Source organism: Neoarius graeffei, chromosome 19 (genome assembly GCF_027579695.1).
Source record: "Neoarius graeffei isolate fNeoGra1 chromosome 19, fNeoGra1.pri, whole genome shotgun sequence".
NCBI lineage: Eukaryota > Metazoa > Chordata > Actinopteri > Siluriformes > Ariidae > Neoarius > Neoarius graeffei.
This window is the reverse complement of record NC_083587.1, coordinates 16,253,078-16,276,158: the sequence shown is the minus strand read 5'-3', so window position 1 is coordinate 16,276,158 and position 23,081 is coordinate 16,253,078. Positions and strand designations below refer to the sequence as shown.

At 45.3% G+C, this 23,081-nt stretch overlaps 1 protein-coding gene across 1 annotated transcript in view; it reads left to right on the top strand.

Annotated features, from left to right (window-relative positions):
- The first annotated feature begins 549 nt into the window (after positions 1-549).
- Positions 550-23,081, top strand: part of dap (death-associated protein) — a 45,073-nt gene continuing 22,541 nt past the window's right edge. Inside the window, exons 1-2 of the mRNA XM_060899736.1 lie at positions 550-755; positions 4,827-4,926. Coding sequence (XP_060755719.1) covers positions 701-755; positions 4,827-4,926 — 155 coding nt within the window. The 5' untranslated portion in view covers positions 550-700. The remainder of the gene's footprint in view (positions 756-4,826; positions 4,927-23,081) is intronic.

The following is a 23,081-nucleotide window of genomic DNA, read 5'->3' as shown; positions in this document are numbered from 1 at the left end:
TTTCATCAGCGCAGAAGCTTTTAATCGGTCATCCTTATATTATCGTTCATACAGCCCTTTCGCATTCACACTCTGCACTGTTGACACGAAATCCATGTTCCAACAACTCAGCACTATAACTCTGGCCAACAACATTAACAGTGTACATTTACACTGATGACAAATTGTAAATGTGCCCTCATTTCGAGCAGGATTCATCTTGAAAAAAATCTGTGAGAGCATGTAAACCTGTAATAATATTTGAACAGCCGATATTTGAACATCGAAACTGATTATACAGCCCAATATTGGTTTTTGGCCTGGCCACCGGAAGTTCCCAACCGCGCAGTGGATTGTGGGCTATGTGAGAGGGGAGAATATTAAAAAACATAAACTCTGTAATCGGGTTAAAAGTGAGGACCTGGCAACACGTCCGCTGTCATGTTTGAAAAGAAATCAAAGTACCCGTATGTGTTGCTCTGACTTCTGTTTACAGACGTCCCCACGCACATACGTCAACACGTCGGCCAGAGGCGCAATCCGATTGGCTAGAACTCGTGAGAACGTCACCACGTAGCGTTGCCAAACAATGGGCAGGAAAAAAGCCACGTTGACGAGCCAGACTGAAGTCTTAGGGGTTTTGTCGTTGTGAGAAGGTTTTTCTCCAAACACGAAGGTTGTTTTTTATTTTTATTTTGACATTTGTTTGTTTTGATTGGTCATGTCATCGCCGCCGAAAGAGAAAAGCGAAACGAGAGCTGGACATCCCCCTGCTGGTATTAAACCCTCTGCTCTTTTTCTGATGCAAATGGTGGAGTCGTGCATTAGGCCAGTGCAGCCCAGTGTCCTGCTTCAGGGACTTTTATTACAGAACTCTAAAGGGAGGATGCAGGAAATTAACACTGACAAAGTTCTTGTGTTGTATCCGGTCTGTGCATGCTGTTTTTTTATTTTTGTTAAAGCTGAAAATGGCAGTGCACTGTGTGAACTTCTTGAGTAAAAAGTAAACAGAACAGCAGCTGACAGAAGGCCTGAGTGGAAAGATTAAAAAAAATCATAATGTGACATTTTAAATTTGACATTATAATTTTTTATAAATAAAAAAATGACATTTCCAAATCTGACTTTATAATCATTAAAACCTTACAAGCCAGTTCTGAGATTATTAATCAGTTCTGTTCGAGTCCCCGAGTCAGAGTTTAACCCTGTGAGTCCCCGAGTCAGAGCTTAACCCTGTGAGCCCCCGAGTCAGAGCTTAACCCTGTGAGCCCCCGAGTCAGAGCTTAACCCTGTGAGCCCCCGAGTCAGAGCTTAACCCTGTGAGCCCCCGAGTCAGAGCTTAACCCTGTGAGCCCCCGAGTCAGAGCTTAACCCTGTGAGCCCCCGAGTCAGAGCTTAACCCTGTGAGCCCCCGAGTCAGAGCTTAACCCTGTGAGCCCCCGAGTCAGAGCTTAACCCTGTGAGCCCCCGAGTCAGAGCTTAACCCTGTGAGCCCCCGAGTCAGAGCTTAACCCTGTGAGCCCCCGAGTCAGAGCTTAACCCTGTGAGCCCCCGAGTCAGAGCTTAACCCTGTGAGCCCCCGAGTCAGAGCTTAACCCTGTGAGCCCCCGAGTCAGAGCTTAACCCTGTGAGCCCCCGAGTCAGAGCTTAACCCTGTGAGCCCCCGAGTCAGAGCTTAACCCTGTGAGCCCCCGAGTCAGAGCTTAACCCTGTGAGCCCCCGAGTCAGAGCTTAACCCTGTGAGCCCCCGAGTCAGAGCTTAACCCTGTGAGCCCCCGAGTCAGAGCTTAACCCTGTGAGCCCCCGAGTCAGAGCTTAACCCTGTGAGCCCCCGAGTCAGAGCTTAACCCTGTGAGCCCCCGAGTCAGAGCTTAACCCTGTGAGCCCCCGAGTCAGAGCTTAACCCTGTGAGCCCCCGAGTCAGAGCTTAACCCTGTGAGCCCCCGAGTCAGAGCTTAACCCTGTGAGCCCCCGAGTCAGAGCTTAACCCTGTGAGCCCCCGAGTCAGAGCTTAACCCTGTGAGCCCCCGAGTCAGAGCTTAACCCTGTGAGCCCCCGAGTCAGAGCTTAACCCTGTGAGCCCCCGAGTCAGAGCTTAACCCTGTGAGCCCCCGAGTCAGAGCTTAACCCTGTGAGCCCCCGAGTCAGAGCTTAACCCTGTGAGCCCCCGAGTCAGAGCTTAACCCTGTGAGCCCCCGAGTCAGAGCTTAACCCTGTGAGCCCCCGAGTCAGAGCTTAACCCTGTGAGCCCCCGAGTCAGAGCTTAACCCTGTGAGCCCCCGAGTCAGAGCTTAACCCTGTGAGCCCCCGAGTCAGAGCTTAACCCTGTGAGCCCCCGAGTCAGAGCTTAACCCTGTGAGCCCCCGAGTCAGAGCTTAACCCTGTGAGCCCCCGAGTCAGAGCTTAACCCTGTGAGCCCCCGAGTCAGAGCTTAACCCTGTGAGCCCCCGAGTCAGAGCTTAACCCTGTGAGCCCCCGAGTCAGAGCTTAACCCTGTGAGCCCCCGAGTCAGAGCTTAACCCTGTGAGCCCCCGAGTCAGAGCTTAACCCTGTGAGCCCCCGAGTCAGAGCTTAACCCTGTGAGCCCCCGAGTCAGAGCTTAACCCTGTGAGCCCCCCGAGTCAGAGCTTAACCCTGTGAGCCCCCGGGTCAGAGCTTAACCCTGTGAGCCCCCCGGTCAGAGCTTAACCCTGTGAGCCCCCGGGTCAGAGCTTAACCCTGTGAGCCCCCGGGTCAGAGCTTAACCCTGTGAGCCCCCGGGTCAGAGCTTAACCCTGTGAGCCCCCGGGTCAGAGCTTAACCCTGTGAGCCCCCGGGTCAGAGCTTAACCCTGTGAGCCCCCGGGTCAGAGCTTAACCCTGTGAGCCCCCGGGTCAGAGCTTAACCCTGTGAGCCCCCGGGTCAGAGCTTAACCCTGTGAGCCCCCGGGTCAGAGCTTAACCCTGTGAGCCCCCGGGTCAGAGCTTAACCCTGTGAGCCCCCGGGTCAGAGCTTAACCCTGTGAGCCCCCGGGTCAGAGCTTAACCCTGTGAGCCCCCGGGTCAGAGCTTAACCCTGTGAGCCCCCGGGTCAGAGCTTAACCCTGTGAGCCCCCGGGTCAGAGCTTAACCCTGTGAGCCCCCGGGTCAGAGCTTAACCCTGTGAGCCCCCGGGTCAGAGCTTAACCCTGTGAGCCCCCGGGTCAGAGCTTAACCCTGTGAGCCCCCGGGTCAGAGCTTAACCCTGTGAGCCCCCGGGTCAGAGCTTAACCCTGTGAGCCCCCGGGTCAGAGCTTAACCCTGTGAGCCCCCGGGTCAGAGTTTAACCCTGTGAGCCCCCGGGTCAGAGCTTAACCCTGTGAGCCCCCGGGTCAGAGCTTAACCCTGTGAGCCCCCGGGTCAGAGCTTAACCCTGTGAGCCCCCGAGTCAGAGCTTAACCCTGTGAGCCCCCGAGTCAGAGCTTAACCCTGTGAGCCCCCTGAGTCAGAGCTTAACCCTGTGAGCCCCCGAGTCAGAGCTTAACCCTGTGAGCCCCCGAGTCAGAGCTTAACCCTGTGAGCCCCCCGAGTCAGAGCTTAACCCTGTGAGCCCCCGGGTCAGAGCTTAACCCTGTGAGCCCCCGGGTCAGAGCTTAACCCTGTGAGTCCCCGAGCCGGTGCTTAACCCGGTGAGTCCCCGAGCCGGTGCTTAACCCGGTGAGTCCCCGAGCCGGTGCTTAACCCGGTGAGTCCCTGAGTCACAGAATCAGCTTGTAAGGTTTTAATGATTATAAAGACTCATCCGCTGAGTCCCGAGTCAGAGTTTAACCCGCTGAGTCCCAAGTCAGAGTTTAACCTGCTGAGTCCCGAGTCAGGCGGCACGGTGGTGTAGTGGTTAGCGCTGTCGCCTCACAGCAAGAAGGTCCAGGTTCGAGCCCCGTGGCCGGCGAGGGCCTTTCTGTGCGGAGTTTGCATGTTCTCCCCGTGTCCGCGTGGGTTTCCTCCGGGTGCTCCGGTTTCCCCCACAGTCCAAAGACATGCAGGTTAGGTTAACTGGTGACTCTAAATTGAGCGTAGGTGTGAATGTGAGTGTGAATGGTTGTCTGTGTCTATGTGTCAGCCCTGTGATGACCTGGCGACTTGTCCAGGGTGTACCCCGCCTTTCGCCCGTAGTCAGCTGAGATAGGCTCCAGCTTGCCTGCGACCCTGTAGGACAGGATAAAGCGGCTAGAGATAATGAGATGAGTCCCGAGTCAGTGCTTAACCCAGTGAGTCCCGAGTCAGAGTTTAACCCGCTGAGTCCCGAGTCTGCACTTAACCCGCTGAGTCCTGCGGCAGGATTTAAACCAGTGAATCCTGAGTCATGGGGTCAGTGTTCGAGTCTGTGAATCCTGAGTTAACGAATCAGTGTTTGACACACAGTGATTAAGTCAGTGTTTAACTCTGTGAATGCTGAGTCAGTATTTGACTCAGAATGTTGATTGTTTCAAGCTCACAGACTTGTACCTGAATAAACCTTTTCATCTGGAAGATTTTCAACGCTCAGTCCCGTGACCTGTTTTTTTTTTTTTTCTGGAAATGATCCTCCCTCAACTGCGTCATTTTAAAGATAATCACTTCATATTTGTACGTTTCTGTTTTGAGCAGTGATAAAATATCAGGTTTATTAAATGAAAAGCAGAAGCAGCTGATATAAAGTGTGTTTGTGTATTTATTTATCTTAAAAGTCAGCGTGCTTTGTGAATTCCCTGCATGACTCCGTGATTCGTCTTTATGCGAAATACAATCCAGCTGTCAAAATTTGAGTATTAAACTGTATGAAACATGGTAGTGTTAGACGGAGAGATGGCGATTGATTATAACTGACTTTATTATGTCATTTGGGCTCAGTGAAAGCAGGCGGGATGAGGATAGTCCAGAAACACCAATCTGCTGACTCCACGTCGGACAGGAAGGAAGACAAGGACAGCAAAGAGTTTGAGAGCTGCAGGTGAGCTGAAAGTTTTCCTTCCTTACATGAATCCCTTCCCTGCCCTTCGTCTGTTCTCTCCCCGGCATGCACAGTCTGCTTTCACCTTCATCACGGACCTGAAGCACTAACGCTAGATTGCTTTTAGATCAGATTTGGCGTATTTTCTGATCCGGTGTGTGATATAGAGAGAAAGCTGGTTTATACTTCGGCGTTGAAGCGTATCCGAGAGAGGGATTATGGGTAAGCGTGGCACAGCCGCCTCATGTCTCAAAGTCAGGATGGTAGCTAAGAGGATGTCAGTCTTGGGTATCGGACAGTATTTGAACTTCTTAAAATGATGATAAAAATACAACTTGGTTCCCAGCGTTCGTCTGCGATTTCTGTTTGTTAGAACCGGTTTTACGCGTCACATGAAAATAGAGCACCACAAAGCGTTTTATTCCTCTTGCACCACAACAATCTGCCGACTGAAATGACCCGAGGTCCGTGGTTTGGCTCTGTATGTTTGCTGTATTTCCTTTTGAAACAGGAAGTCAGTATGCCACCGTGGGGAAACGTTTGACTGATTTCCGCAACAGCCAGTAGCATTCGAGATATACCGTGCCACGCCCCTTCACTAATCTAAACAGCACTTGACACTAGTTTCGTGAACTCGCTGATTATAGAGAACACGGAAAACGTTTTTTTAACAAGTGAACAAACCACCGCTGCTGCTACTCTCGCACTATGTATATGTTTTGAGAGCATTTAGTTGGACGAATATGAAGATTTGCGCAAATATTCATCGTAAGAAATTTTTATTGTAAGTCAGGAATGATAAAATTAAGAATGCAAGAATATCTCCAGAAGTATTTGTTCTCCACAGATATTATATTGCATTGGAGTCTGTGGATGCTAAAGGACACGTACACACAGCTCTGAAGCACCCATTTTGATTTCAGGGCCCTTTTAATATTATGGAAAGTCGCTGAAACAAGTCTTTTCTCTCGAAGCTTGAAGTGAACATCTCATCTCATTATCTCTAGCTGCTTTATCCTGTTCTACAGGGTCGCAGGCGAGCTGGAGCCTATCCCAGCTGACTACGGGCGAAAGGCGGGGTACACCCTGGACAAGTCGCCAGGTCATCACAGGGCTGACACATAGACACAGACAACCATTCACACTCACATTCACACCTACGGTCAATTTAGAGTCACCAGTTAACCTAACCTGCATGTCTTTGGACTGTGGGGGAAACCGGAGCACCCGGAGGAAACCCACACGGACACGGGGAGAACATGCAAACTCCACATAGAAAGGCCCTCGCCGACCACGGGGCTCGAACCCGGACCCTCTTGCTGTGAGGCGACAGCGCTAACCACTACACCACCGTGCCACCCCTTGAAGTGAACAAGACAATTAAAAAAAAAAAATGCAAAGTTTTTGACGTTACCAAGAAACCGTATATTGATCTCCTGAAGATGCTGAAAACTACAGCTCTGACACTCTGGAGACGCCGTCCATAAACGTTAAACGAACGTCTCCTTCCAGAAAACTTCACCGTATCAACCATTTTCAAAAATCCGTTTACGTGGCGCGTCCGCCGTACACGTCCCTGTGAACGAGCTGTTACTATGGAAACAGTAACGTATCAGAACAAGTGCATGAATATAAACCTGCGCTACTGTCAGAGCTGCTGTTATGGAAACTTAATCAGCACCTTCTGACCAGAACGATCTTCAGATGTCGTGTCTTTTTTTTTTTTTTTTTTCTTTTTAAACAGAAAAAAAATGACAGATTTAAGAAGCTTTATTCTAAAGCTCGTATTTTTATTTAATCAAAAGCCAAGCAGGAACAAAGAAGAAACTGATTTACAAAGGAAATTAATCAACGTGTTCTGACCAATCAGATTCCAGAATTCAGCACTGGTATAGGATTAACACACGCTGGTTAGAGAATCATGATCTCATTTCTGAGCCAATAAAAATCCTTTCCGTGACGCGTTAGGTGCTCGGCCACAGGTGAGCCGTTCTCAGCAAGCTGGAGAAAGTGTGGGATGCAAGCTAGTTGGGTTTTTCCACCCAGGGAAGGAAAAAAAAAAAAACACCACCTGCTCTTATTTGTTATTTGGCTCGCTAAGCTGCAGGACAGATAAGATAAGATTCCCACACGTCCACGTCGTGAACATTTCTCACCTCAGCAGCTCCATAGACATTTCAGTCGGTGTAACGGAGACGGATTCTATTGGTGACAGAAAGTGCAACGCTCACATGGCTCAGCTTTGGGTGTTCTCTCTCTCCCTCTCTCTGGTGATCCGACTGCCCATGTGACCCTTCCCTTCTTCCCTTTTTACTTTGTTAAGTTCATTTTTGTGCTCTGAGAAGGCAGTGAGTCACATTGTGCTATTTAGATCCCTCTTAGTCACGTCATCATCGACATCGTTTACCAGCTGTGTGTGTGTGTGTGCCACTTTCCCTTTAGCACAGCATTGAGTGTTGTGTTAGCTCGCCTTCCTGCACTGTTTGCCCTTCGCCCCGGCGCCTGATTGCTGATCTTCATCTCCCGTGGAGCGGCGCTTTCAGGTCAGGTCTTATCAGTTCGCCAAAGCTAGCTGCCCTCTCAGCCTGCCAGAGAGCCCTGATTACTCTATCACACCGAGAAGATACTGGCATGGCCTTTACCTGCTCTTTACTGCATTTTCCCCGGGAATGGAGATTCCTCCAGAACGAGGTTCGAAATGAAAAAAGTGCCAAAAACGTTACAGCAAAACCGCCATTATTGTTGGTTTTGGCATCGTCTTGGATTACTGGCAAGCGGAGTACGGATTTCCTTTGCAATGGTTTGTTTACTTCCCCCCCCCCACCCCCCAATGTAGGCCTTTATGTGTTTGGGTGTGTAATCATAGTTTGGTGTGTATAAGGTGTGTCTGTCCAACATGCACCAAATGAGTACCAGGGTTCGTACGGCCTGGAAAAACCTGGAATTTCAAAATATGCCCTAAAGGCCTGGAAAAGTGCTTGAAATTCATATTGAGTCCTGGAAAATTGGTCTTAAACAAATAAAATGCCCTTATTGTAGGTTATATCTAAAGTTTCTGTACACATACGCGTTTTCAAAGAAAAATCATAGCAATGATCAACCATCGGTATTCAATGTTTATAGCAACGCGAACGCCATCTGTTGGTAAAATAAGATGCAATGCTGTGATTTGATGCATGCGTTATAGGTCTGTACAAAATGGCGCCACCCGCAAACATATTTATATATATATATATATATATATATATATATATATATATGAGTGATTCCACGCTTATGGGTACTGAAATGGGGGCATGAACTTATTTTTAAAAATTCACCTAAAACCATTTCTTTTTTTACCATCAGGTCACAAAACATGTAATCTTTAATGAATGATATGTTAAAAGATAACTTTAATTTTCTGAGATGTAATAAAAACATATTTATATGCCAAAGTCAGAACGTAACAGAAGTGTTGTGGACATATATATTCTCAATTTTAACAATGTAGAATTACTTTTTGAAACATAGGAAGGTGATGTTTTAGCAAATATAATTAATAAACATGTGTAGTAGAATAAACATACACATTCTTTCAATAAGATTAACATGGTATAGAGCTAGACTGTAATTAATTTGTAACAGACGCGAGATGGACAATCGTAACAGAAGTAATGTAACAGACATCATTTTGGAACTCATAGGCTTGACTTTGGCATATAAATATGTTTTTATTACATCTCAGAAAATTAAAGTTATCTTTTAACATATCATTCATTAAAGATTACATGTTTTGTGACCTGATGGTAAAAAAAGAAATGGTTTTAGGTGAATTTTTAAAAATAAGTTCATGCCCCCATTTCAGTACCCATAAGTGTGGAATCACTCATATATATATATATATATATATATATATATATATATATATATATATATATATATATATATATATATATAAAATATACCACAGTGTAGCAGCTGCAAAAGACAATGTCCTAAATTTGATAAAATATGTATTTTCACAAGAAAAAGAAATAGTATGAATCTTTAATTTCCATAATTCAAAGTTTTAATTGCATTTTGAATGATAATTATTGTTGATACACATGATTATTGTTGTTGATAAAGAAAATAGAAACATTTCTGAACCCTGGAGTACAGTGATACAGCAAAATAAAAAAGATCTATTCAAAAATAGCAGTCCATGGTTGCCATGGAAACCTGGAAATGCTCAAGTCCATGAAAAAAAAAAGCAACAGTCAGACTCGACGCCAACAGCCCTCAGTCACCAACAAGTCCTCGTTTTCCTCACGTGTACGCGCCAGATGCTCTTAACACTGCATATGAAGAACAACTTCAAGGTCCGACCTTGACCTTGTTGGACGAATTCCTAAATCTAATCAGCTCTGCTCCTTCCAGTGATCGCTCCATGTACATCCTACAAACGTTCAACCACTCGCTCATGAAATATCGCACTAATGAGACTCTCAGGTGGACAGAGGAGCAATTTTTTAACTTTCCATCATTTTCTCCTTCTTTCTTTTCGCTTGCGAGTTCTCCGTCTGTTTGTTTCTCATCGTCAGCACGATATCGCGAGAACAAATTGTTGAATGTTCGTCAGATAAATGGAACGATCATCATAACCAGCAGGTGATCTGATTCTGTTCCAGAAACGATCCAAACAGGGTCGAGGTCATAGCAAGGTCAGACGCCTGAAAGAGTTTTTCTTCAACATCTTCGTCCTTGTCTGAAGTTTATTTAACATACGTCAGGCATCCACGTTCAGACCAAGAAGGACTCGACTTGTTGGCGCTGTCTCGGGTTTAAGTATTAGCGCCTTGGCTTTAAAGCTTCAAAACAGCCAACTCGTGTCTGGAGTTCTGTACGGCGAGGCAAGAGTGTGATGATCTGGATCCGTGTGTTTGATTTCTGATCTCCGTTGAGGATAAAACCAATGAAACGCTCCCTCCATGACTCGGAATTCTTACTCGGGGCTCTCCTCAACCTGAAATACTCTACTTTGAAATAAGAGTATAGAAAATAAATAATAATAAATACTTCGTGAACGCTGTTGGCTTATTGTGAGTTCGTGAGTGTTTGGTGATTTGGATAAAACAAACAAATAAAAGGCATGTTTTAACGGAGTTGTTCACGTTCCCCGTCGTTCTCATCAGTCGTGACTCTGACATCCTACGAGGGCTGAGCGATACAACAGTGCGATATCGATATCATGATAAATTACTCCATGACTTAACATTTTTTTTATCCCCCCTGGCCGAAAGGCCTGAAGGGGGATTATTTCGTGGCGATGTCCGTCCGTCTGTCCCAAGAAGGGTGCTCACCTTCTCAAATCAACTGCTCTCGCAATTATTGGAGGAATTTCATGAAACTTGGCAGGATTCTTTGTTATATGTCAGTAATGCACATATTAAACTTGGTCACATTTTCCCAGAGTTACAGCCCTTGATTAACAAAATTATACTTTGACAATTTCGTGAAGGTGTGCTTGCCTTCTGACATCAACACCTCTCACAATTTTTGGATGAATTTCTTGAAGCTTGGCAAAAGGCCTTGTTATATGACGGTAATACGCAGATTGCGATTTAATTTCGTTTGTGAAAATTTTCCCAGAGTTTTGACCCTTGATTAAACAACTCATTCTTTGACAATTTCATGAGGGTGTAGGTTCTTCTGAAATCAACTCCTCTCACAGTTTGTGGAGGAATTTCACCAAACTTGGCAAAAGGCTTTGTTATATGACAGTTATACACAGATTGAAATTTCGTTCAATTTGGGCAAATTTTCTCAGAGTTATGCCCTTGATTATTAACAAACTTGTACTTTGGCAACTTCATCAAGGTGCACTTGCTTTCTGAAATCAACTGCTCTCACAATTTTTGGACGAAGTTTATGAAACTTGACAGGATTCTTTGTTATGTCAGTAATACGCATATTGTAATTTTGTTCCATTCAGTCGCATTTTACCAGAGTTATGGCCGAGTCGCCAGCGGGGGATATTGTGCTCTCAGAGCGCTCTCTTGTTAATAAATGCAAACTAACGCCGCTTTTCCACTACAAATGCGGCTGAGTTGGGCTGAGCCATGCCGTGCCGAGTCGAGCTGAGCGGGGCTGTTGGAGTTGCATTTCGACTACAACCGCGCTGAACCGTGCTGGCTGGAAGTGGGTGGACACATTGGGTGGAGTTAGCGAAAGTGGGTGGACGTCACGTGATGTCGTTAAGCAGCGCAAACAGTGACATCAGTGAGCTTTTAAGCAGTAGTCTCACAACCTGAATAGTAAACAATAAACATGGAGGACATGGAGTCGTTAGTGTTGCTGGTCTTGGTTCTGTGGCTTGTTGTCACCGACAACGCCAACAGATACTGGCAAGAGCGTATAGATGAGGCGAGGCGCATAAGGCTTCATAATTCTCGTAATTCGTAATTATTCTTCTTCCGGGTTTACGGTGTTTACAGATCCCAGCGTGCTCGCGGGGCGTGTGTGGGCATGTGAGGACACTCCTCCTCACCAATCAGTGCACAGGGGAGTGTCTGCTCACGCCCCCAGCCTCACTCGGCACGGTTTGGCTCGCTTCAGCCCCACTCCAAAACGGTGCGAGTTTTAGGGGCTAAGCAGGGCTGAAACGAGCTGAGTCGTGCTGTTCTTTGGTAGTCGAAACGCGAGCCGTGTCGGGCTGAAGTGAGCTGAAGTGAGCTGAAAAAGGGTAGTGGAAAAGGGCCATAAATAGCATAGATTTTTTACAAATTATTTCACAGATTCAGTGTTTGAAGGCATTAAATTGATGCTGTTTTGCTGCCAGTGGATAATTGGATCTTGATACCTGTCACGGATCGTACAAACGTTTTCAAGTACTGTGATGTGATGACATTTTTATCGGATCACCCAGCCTTACTTCCTGCTACTGAGTTAGGCCATAAAATTATAAAAGTATAGCAGGTTTAATCTTCATTTTTAAGATATCGTGCCCATAAGTACAATTAATTTCTGGATCTGGAATAGTGTTTGACGTGGTGAGTGATTTTGTCTTCTTGTGCTTATTGCAAATGACTAAAACAAGTAAGTGTTTACTTATGAGTGATTTGATAGTGGTGGGTGGGGCAAGGTAGGATTGGGCGGCGCCTCTGCTTGAAAACGTGTCAAGTAAGAATGAAAACGTCAGACTTGTCAGATTGGATGCTGTTACATAGTGTGGGGGGGATGCTAGTCTTGTAACATTTTTGTTTTACTCCCAGTCAACATGCCAGTGTACACATTATATACTAGACCACCTGTGCGTGCGCACACAGAGCGCCTCCTGCCTGTGAAAGATCTCGTAGCCGGTGTGAGGACAGCGAGCAGGTGGAAAAATTGCACGTTTGTGGAGGGAAATGGCCTGGGGAGAACCTGCCGCATGCAATCTGGCTTCTTCAGACAGACAGCAGGGCGAAGCTCAATCGCTCTAAAGCGCTGATGTGATGTGCCACACGCCCGCTGAGCAGGAACCGCCTTCTCCACCGCTACCTGAGACGCTCCTGCGGGTCAGACTCCAGAGGAACAACCGTTTAACCGAGAGTGATTTGTTCAAGGCTTCGTGCTGAGCTGAAACAGCCAGACGGATTGAACTGGGTTTCAGGGGTCACTGACTTCTCTCCAGACGTCACTGTGAAGTACGGCAGACCATTCCTCCTCGCTTTTGGTCCTGGGTTTCGGATCAGAAGGAAGGACGACTTCGGATCTTTATGCTCGTGGACTGACGCCGAAGCTTGAGGCCAAGTTTCGGTTTGTTTCTGTTGCCCCAGATTATGCTTGAATAAAATAGACGTGTCCTTAAGTGCTGGTTTAATAAGGAAATAAATAAATATCTCTGCTGAAAAATGAACACGTAATACAAGAACCGAAACTAAAATAATCGATTAAATAAAGATTCCAAGGCCGTATCTTTTCCGAATCTGTTATTTATTTATTTTTACCCCAAATAATGACTTTCATTCATTGTTTTATCTTGATTTTTTTTTTTTGAAAGATTTTTTTCACCTTTATTGGATAGGACAGTGTAGAGACAGGACAGGAAATGAGTGGGAGAGAGAGACGGGGAGGGATCGGGAAATGACCTCGGGTCGGAATCGAACCCGGGTCCCCGGATTTATGGTATGGCGCCTTAGCCACCTGAGCCACGACGCCCCCGTTTTATCTTGATTTTACATGTGCGTCTCTCTCTCTCTCTCTCTCGGCCTCCCTGTCTATATGCTTGTCTGTTTATCTGTCTCTCCATCAGTGTCTGTCTCTCTCTCTCTGTGTGTCTTCATGTCTCGATGCTGAAACTGTGATAAACTTGAACACACCGTCTCGCTAATTGCAGCAGTCAAAGGCGTGATGTTGATTTTTATTAAATGAACCGTTGGAGCATGTCCTGCTCTGTGTGTGAATTAAACACTGAAGTGTGAGTGTGATGAGGCTCAGAGGAGAGGAGCATATGCTGACAGGTTGATGATCGTTATTTTCATGCTAGTTTCCTCCTGGGGAGAGGAGCGTGCCCGAGTAATCGTGTTTCAGTTCTCTTGATGGTTTGCAGTGGAACGATACGAATGTCTTTCCCGTTACTGCAGCAGGAGTGTGTGGTTTACAGGGCGTAGTGTACAGTTTGCAGTGTATAGTGTGTAGTCTGTGTGTGTGTGTGTGTGTATGCAGTGTGCAATGAATAGTGTGTAGTGTATAATATTGTGTGTGTAGTAGAGATGCACCGATACCACATTTGTGAAAACCGATACGAGTATGAGTACTATCATTTCAGTACTTGCCGATACCGAGTACTACCGATACCGATACTGTTGATGTTATTAAAATATAATTTTTCAAAAATTGCAGCATTTGAATATTTAATAGGCCTACTTTATCTATTTCCCGTGAATGTTGTTTTCTAACTGGAGTGATCATGCACACGGGTTCACATTGACAATCTCCGCTGCTCCAGAAGCGCAGAGTAGCCTTGAGTCCACGTCACACAGCCAGACAGCGCCTCTTCACGGTAGCGCTTATCTTTTGCAACATTGTTACAATAATGTTGCAAAACCTAAGCGCTGCTGCGCTAGGCCTACATAACAATGTTGCAAAAGAAGCGCTACCGTGAAATGAAGAGGCGCTGTCTGCTGGCAGTGTAACGTGGACTACAAGGCTATCTGCGCTTCCGTGTGCAATCTCTCTCGATTGTCGCGCAACATTCACTCCCAGAAAACTACACTCATTGCAAATAGCCTACACAAAGAATTAAATATTTAGCTGCTGCAATTTCTGAAAAAGGCTGCTATTTATTTGGATTAGATTACAATGTCCAACTTTCGAAGTCAAGAAAGACTTGCACTCTTGCAACATGTAAGACCGATTGTTGATGAAGGGAGGAGAGAGCAGTGAGTTACCACATGCAGCGTGATCATTTCACTCCGCTGGTCACTTACCCCCTCTATCATCGGCCTTCCGCAACATTGCGGTCTTGGTTGACTTAAGGGTTGTTCTGGTGGTGCGCTTAAACTACTCCAATTACATTTAGCAACAAGACAAGGGCGTGAAAGGGAGGAGCAGTGACCATGGCAACATCACAGAGAGCGCACAAGATAACAGTGGCGGCCGGCGACGATGTATTATTTAATTTCCATCGCCAGTAATGCAGACTAAAATATGCCCCCCCCTCCTCTCATGTGCATGTGCGCACATCCTGCTGTGTGCTGCAGGAGAGTTGAATGCCTCGAGCACGCTCTTGTTCAGTCGCAGAACTTGTTAGGCAGACGCTGTTGCTGTCCATTCGCAACATCGCGTCCCGTGCTCGTGGAGCTCCATACCTGTAGATGGGACGTCAATTTCCTTGGTCTTAGCGTTGCCCTCAAATGAAACAAGCTCTCTCTCTCACTCTTCACTCTTAAACTCTCCCGGTTGGACTCGTACTTAAAAACTCTGCCGGTTGGATTCACCTATACAAAAATCCGATTTTCATTTGTTTGTTAGTGAGTAGCCTGTCCTACAAAACCCTTACCTAGGCGAATAGCCAACATTAAAAAAGGACAACGTTGGGGATCTTAGCGTAGGCCTATCTGCGTATGGCAGCGAAAGGGAGTGGAGTGTGGAGAGATGTTTAAAATGACAGTGTTGGGGAAAGATGTTGTGACGGCACTGTTTCATGACTACGCAAACACATCTTCGTCATGGAAAAATGGGTTGTTGTCGAACAATTTTTTTTTGTCTTCTGACAAAATTAGCCTACGCTCAATGCTTGAGATTTACAATTTTTTTCCTGGGAGAGGCTTTTTTTCCTCGAACGGACGCTGGCAAAAGGCGCTTCACGGAACACTATCGGCGCATGGTATAGCCTATCATATTATGCTCAAGCCTGAGCTCAACAATGCTTCAGTTTTTTTTCCTCTCTCGAATGGAACAAAAAGCGCTGCGGGGAACATTGGTATCGGCGCATGGGATCGGCACTGGTATCGGTTCATGGTATCGGCAACTGTTTGACAAGTACGAGTATGAATATATTAGTGGAGTATCGGGGCCGATGCCAGTATCGGTATCGGTGCATGCTTAGTGTGTAGTTTAGACTGTGCAGTGTAAAGGTTTGAATCAGACCCGATGTGAGGAGGGAGAGCGTTTCCCAGCATGCCGAGCAGCTGTGCTCTCATTTTTTGCTTGTGGGTTCAGAGGAAGGAGATGCTGAAATGTTCTGTCCAGTTTTATGTTGTCAGCTCAAAGAGGATTTCCCTCACATCACATCATCACTTCATTGAGACACAGGGGAAGCAAAGAAACGGTTGCTATAGTGAAGCTGGGTTGCTACGGTCAGCAGTAGCTTTGACTTGGCGATGATGTCACTTTCCAAAAATGAACACAGAATATCTCTCTCTCTCTCTCTCTCTCTCTCTCTCTCTCTGCACTGCATGCTGGGAGATTGGTGGTGGAGGGTGTGGTGAGTTTTGGCTGAGAGTTTACAACTTTCTTTTCGAAACTTTTTCCTATTGTTTTTTTCTTGTGATATTTATTGTCTGATTATTTTGCAGCTGTTGGTAGTGTGGTTTTGTGTGTGTGTGTTGGCTGTTTGGCGGGGATGGCATCCTCCAGGACACCGCCCCGTCCTTGAAACATGGGGTAAGGGTGGTGCCACAACCTACGGTTCTGGTGGAGCAGGAGTTGCTCGCGGTTGGAGAACAAGTGGGTTATGGAAACATCGTGTGCGCCTCCCACATGAATAAAGCGGTGGTGGTGTTTATGAAACATCAGGAGCTTGTCAATCAGCTCATAGAGAGCAATAGGGCTGGGTAAAAAAATCGATTTAATCGATTTTGGATCGATTTCATTTAAATTTCACACTATTGATTCACAGGGCATGATATCGAGGTTTTTTTTTTTTTTTCCACAACACAATCTCGTGTGTTGTGTGATTTTCCTCCCTCAGCCGTCTCATGCGTGATGACGCAGCTGCGCAGTCGTACGTCGTGACGTTCAAGCACGCACACAAAATGGCTGAGGCCAGAGCCATGGCTGAGGCAGGGAAAACACCGCTCGGCAAGCCGTCTCAAATGAAATCTGACGTGTGGAATCATTTCAAATTTAAAACGACAAAGGACAAAGAGCTTGATAAAACCAAGGTAGTTTGCAAGATATGCCAAGCAGAGCTCAGTTATTGTAGGAATACTACAAACCTCAGAAACCACCTGACAAGGTACCACACTACGCTAACCTTAGCTTCCGACAGCTAAACAAAAGAAACTGAAGGACCTGCTAGCGTTACCATCAGAGTCTCCGCGGGCCATAAAGATAACAGAGGCCATCGCAACTTTTGTTTGCAGAGATTTACGCCCATACTCGGTAGTGGAAAATGAAGGATTCAGGCAGCTCATTCAGGTACTCGAACCACACTACGTTATGGTGCAGCGTAAACATCTGACTGAAACTGTGATACCCATGATGTATACATCTGTGAAAGACGAGATACGAATGAAAATGCAGTCAGCAAACAGAGTCGCTATCACGTGTGACACCTGGACATCGCTGTCAACGCAGTCCTACTTAACGGTGACATCTCACTACATTGACACAGAGTGGTGCCTCATGTCTCATGTACAACCCCGATTCCAAAAAAAGTTGGGACAAAGTACAAATTGTAAATAAAAACGGAATGCAATGATGTGGAAGTTTCAAAATTCCATATTTTATTCAGAATAGAACATAGATGACATATCAAATGTTTAAACTGAGAAAATGTATCATTTAAAGAGAAAAATTAGATGATTTTAAATTTCATGACAACAACACATCTCAAAAAAGTTGGGACAAGGCCATGTTTACCACTGTGAGACATCTCCTTTTCTCTTTACAACAGTCTGTAAACGTCTGGGGACTGAGGAGACAAGTTGCTCAAGTTCAGGGATAGGAATGTTAACCCATTCTTGTCTAATGTAGGATTCTAGTTGCTCAACTGTCTTAGGTCTTTTTTGTCGTATCTTCCGTTTTATGATGCGCTAAATGTTTTCTATGGGTGAAAGATCTGGACTGCAGGCTGGCCAGTTCAGTACCCGGACCCTTCTTCTACGCAGCCATGATGCTGTAATTGATGCAGTATGTGGTTTGGCATTGTCATGTTGGAAAATGCAAGGTCTTCCCTGAAAGAGACGTCGTCTGGATGGGAGCATATGCTGCTCTAGAACCTGGATATACCTTTCAGCATTGATGGTGTCTTTCCAGATGTGTAAGCTGCCCATGCCACACGCACTAATGCAACCCCATACCATCAGAGATGCAGGCTTCTGAACTGAGCGCTGATAACAACTTGGGTCGTCCTTCTCCTCTTTAGTCCGAATGACACGGCGTCCCTGATTTCCATAAAGAACTTCAAATTTTGATTCGTCTGACCACAGAACAGTTTTCCACTTTGCCACAGTCCATTTTAAATGAGCTTTGGCCCAGAGAAGACGTCTGCACTTCTGGATCATGTTTAGATACGGCTTCTTCTTTGAACTATAGAGTTTTAGCTGGCAACGGCGGATGGCACGGTGAATTGTGTTCACAGATAATGTTCTCTGGAAATATTCCTGAGCCCATTTTGTGATTTCCAATACAGAAGCATGCCTGTATGTGATGCAGTGCCGTCTAAGGGCCCGAAGATCACGGGCACCCAGTATGGTTTTCCGGCCTTGACCCTTACGCACAGAGATTCTTCCAGATTCTCTGAATCTTTTGATGATATTATGCACTGTAGATGATGATATGTTCAAACCCTTTGCAATTTTACACTGTCGAACTCCTTTCTGATATTGCTCCACTATTTGTCGGCACAGAATTAGGGGGATTGGTGATCCTCTTCCCATCTTTACTTCTGAGAGCCGCTGCCACTCCAAGATGCTCTTTTTATACCCAGTCATGTTAATGACCTATTGCCAATTGACCTAATGAGTTGCAATTTGGTCCTCCAGCTGTTCCTTTTTTGTACCTTTAACTTTTCCAGCCTCTTATTGCCCCTGTCCCAACTTTTTTGAGATGCGTTGCTGTCATGAAATTTCAAATGAGCCAATATTTGGCATGAAATTTCAAATTGTCTCACTTTCGACATTTGATATGTTGTCTATGTTCTATTGTGAATATAATATCAGTTTTTGAGATTTGTAAATAATTGCATTCCGTTTTTATTTACAATTTGTACTTTGTCCCAACTTTTTTGGAATCGGGGTTGTACTACGGACCACCGAGGTTCTCACGAGCCACACCGCATTTACATTTGCACTTTTATTTGCACTTTTTTAATTACAGGAAGATAAGACAGTTTTGTTTACAGTTACGTGTGAACTGTCAAATTTACAAAATAAAGACGTGTATTTTGTAACGTATTGTATGGAGATATTTTCATTATTTAAGAGCAGATTGAATTGATTCAGATTGAATCGAATCAAATCGTGATTAATCAATTTAAAACCCTAAGAATCGAATCGATCTAGGAAATTGACTGTGATACCCAGCCCTAGAGAGCAATATATATATATATATATATATATATATATATATATATATATATATATATATATATAATGAGTTTGTACAAGTTTCCCTGCTGGCGGTGCCTTCTGTCCGGGTCACCGTGTCCGGACTCCCCCGCCGTTTATTCCCAACGAAGCGCTGGAGCGAGAACTGAAGTGCTTTGGGAAGTTTGCGAGTGGATTCCAGACGGTACGTTTGGGCTGTAAAAATGATAAACTGAAGCAGGGCTTTGAACCGGTTCAAGGAACGAAAACGAAAACCGGGAACTTTTTCTATTTCACATGGAACAGAAACGAAACCAGAAACTTTATTATTTTTTATGTTCCGGAACAGAAACGCTTATTAAAAATAATGGTAACCGGTTAATACCGGTTTTTATTTCGTTCCTCAAAGTTTCCGTATCCTACAAATAAAAAAGTCATTCTTCTCCTGTGCAAGTTTCTATGACCCGCTGGGGTTCACTTCCTGTGTGACGTTCGCTGACTGAATGGAGAGAGCGGGAGGGTGGGCTACTATCACGTCTCCACATCTTAAATAAGAGGTAAATATTGCAGTCTATCATTATTCGAAAACGTCAATTTCAAACACGATATCAATATATTTGTCCACGTTAATGAGAGGCTCGCGAACATTAAATGACGTTAACCTCTGTTAGCCTATCAGTGCATAGGGCCTGACTAGCCTTTGGTAACACACTAAACGAATTATCTTTCATTTTTGGCACTTTTTCTGTTTGTGTAGATGGGAAGACATACTGAGAATCCAAATCGCCAACATTTGAAATAATAATTGTTTTGAATTATTTCTTGTCTTATTTAATGAAGGTTGTAATAGAATTAGCCTACATTTGGCTTAAGCTGGATGAGACAGAGACATAATTTTATAGCCATTTGTTAAACCGCTGACAGGGAACGTAATTAACCGTTCCGGGAACGAAATTTTTTTGTTCTAACCGGTTCGGGAACGTCTATTTAATGGTGGAACCCAAAACCGGAAACGTTAAAATTCCGTTTCTGTTCGGAACGAACCAATAGGAAAAAAATTCTGGTTCAAAGCCCTGAACTGAAGCATGTTCAGTCTCTACGGAGACAAGTGTTTGTTTTTGGATTTCCTGACTCAAACACTGGATGTTTCCTTCCGGGTTAAACACGAGGAAGGTTTTTACATGGTGTATGCGAGTTCGGTGAGCATGAAATGCTTTGAATGTGGGGATGCGGGTCGCTTGTCCTCACAGACAGCGTGTAGCAGAGCCGGCTGCTGCCGCTGGAACTGTTAGTGAGGAAAGGGGAAGCAGTGTGATTGATAGCGGTGTGGCTGCGGTGACTGACGGTGGGGAGGCGAACAGCAGTTGGCTAACGTCATCTGAATCTGCGCCGCCCGCTCAAGTTGAGTCCGGAAGCTCCGTGCCTGAGCTGCAGATGCCAGAAGTAGTATTTCAGCGTAGTTGATGGAGGCTGAACAGAGTAGGACAGAGCGGGGGGAGGTCGGTATGGGGAGATCTCCGCAGGATGCAGGGTGTCCAGTTTTACACGAGGCTGAGTTATTGAACGTTAGACCCGACAGTGAGGCAGAGGAGGTGATGAAGTCGGATGGTTGTTATGGTAACAGTGTGACTGACATGGCGTATAACTCCTGACAGCGCCTCTGTAGCAGGAAGTATTTCTCAAAGCGAAGAAATGTACTCGCTTGAGGAAATTAATAGTTTTCTGGATGAGACGTTTGGTAAAAAAGTGAATGTTGAAGATTATTTTGCCGATGTTGAAAAGTTTATTAAATCAGTTACTACTCCTCAAAGAGCTGTTGACACAGACTTCCTGGATGGAAAGAAGCGTTATCGTCTAAAGAAGCATGTCACTGGTCTGAGGAAAGGTCTAAAAGAATCCAAAAGCAGAATGGTTAAGAAAATGAAGCGCATGAAATAAAAAGCTTTCAGTGACTGCACAACACCGGGTGTTTCATCTCTGCTGGTTCTTTCTGTCTGGTTCTTTACTGCTCTGTCTCATCTTCCGACAAGCAGGGTTTCAGAGTAGTGTCTTTAAATATAAATGGGGGAAGAGACGCACAGAAAAGAGCTTTATTAACTGAAGTAATCAGGCAAAAAAGATATACGTTATTTTACTATAGGAAACGCACAGTGATGATTTAAATGAAGCGGACTGGGGTCTGTGGTCGGAAGGGCAGTATGTTCTTAGCCACGGGACAAATTTTAGTGCAGGGGTTGCTGTTTTATTTTCTCCTTTTTTAGATATAAACATTATGTCCAGTACAGAGTTAGTGAAAGGCAGAGTTCTCATGGTGAAGGCTGAAATACAGGATTTTACCTTTTAGTTTATTAAAGGTCCCATGGCATGGTGGTTTGTTGATGCTTTAAACGGGCTCGTGGAGGCTTCCGGATGTTATATCCACAGCCTTTCTCGAAATGAACCCTCGGCACGTAAATATAGCCTCCTGGGAGAAAGCCCCATTTCAGCGCTTTTCCCAGTGCGTCGTTTTGCTAATGAGAAGCAGGAGGCGGGGAAGGGTAGAGGGTGGGGGCGGGCCATGGGGGGAGGGGGAGGGGCTTGACCAGGCTGCGCACACACATACTCGCTGCTATCAGCGCCTGTAGCCACGCTGCTAAGACAAAACCCCGTTCTCCCTCGGACTCCTTTCGTAAACTCAACATGACACAGAGAACAGAGAGTAAGAGTGTTCGGAGTGGTAGTTTACGAACGTATAATACCCTAGGCTTGAACACGCACTCCATAACCAAAGAGGATAGAAGCAGCAACTACAGCAACATATCGCTTATCCAACAGAAGACATGCATTGCGGAGCAATAGTCAAACATAAGCTCATAAGTTACAGTCAATTTCCAGACTAAACTCAGTTTAACAGAGCATGCTGCATGCTTTTTAGTTTTGTAGCGCAGATTACCTGGCTAACTGCAGGAAGCGGTTAGCTGCACAGCTAATGTAGCCATTGCTAGGCTAACGCACCGATTTTAAAACACGGCAAAACGACCAGTTATACACTTACTTGTTCGGTGTTTGTTGCTGATGCGGCAGGGATGCTTGGTACGGACCCAGGCTTCAGTGACAGTTGATGTGCAAAACCTGCCCTGTACTGTCCCAAGTTGTGGAAACATTCCTCAGGAAAATGCTTCCGACAAACATACACCGTCTTAGGTAGACTCGACGGCGTATTATTGGAGTAAATAAAATTAAGCCACTGCGTCTTCAGGGGCTCTCCCGTCGGCAGTAAAAACAGACTCTTTTCTGTGTTGTCACATCCATGTACAGCGCAATTTCCATGTTTCGCTCGCTTAGGTGATGCCATGTTGTTGTGTCCTCTATGGTCTCCTCACTACAACTGGGCGGGGCAATCCATACAGTGGGTGGGAATCCAGAGGGGGGGCGTGGGGATCATCTCCCTTGCTGACGTAGTAAAGGGAAGAGCTTATCAACGCGCCGTTTTGACGCGCCATTCTCAAATGTTGGGCATAGTTTGGTTTACACATTATGAAATTTCTAGCCACTGGGGTGACTTAAGAAGGTCAGAGGAACTCATTTTAACGTTAAAAAACCTCAGAAAGTGAAAATTTCATGCCATGGGACCTTTAATGTTTATGCACCAAACCAGGGCTCTGAGCGTGACGGGGTGTTTAACTTATTAAAGGGAAAATTAAATCATAATGATCCAGAGGAGTGTGTTTTAATGGGGGGAGACTGGAACTGTTGCACAGATTTTACTTTAGACAGAACTGGAGAAGAGACGCACATTCAGTCCTCCTCCATTTTATCTAATGTTTTAAAGAAAGCTGATCTGGTTGATGTGTGGAGGATGAAGCACCTTTCAGTCCGACGATACACTTGGGTTAAGATATCTGACGGCAGAGTCAGTGCTGCAAGACTGGACAGATTTTATATTTCTACGACTTTTACCTCAAGAGCTACTGACTGTTAAATCTCTCCTGTTGCTTTTACAGATCGTCATTTAGTTTTAATGGAGCTCTTTTTATCTCCCACTGGAAAACCAAAGTCCTTTTGGCTTTTTAATGTTAAATTATTACACGATTTAAATTTTTGTGAAAATTTTAAACTATTTTGGACCTACCAGAGATCTGAGAAAGACACCTTTCCTTCACTTACTCAGTGGTGGGAGGTAGGAAAGGCTCGAAT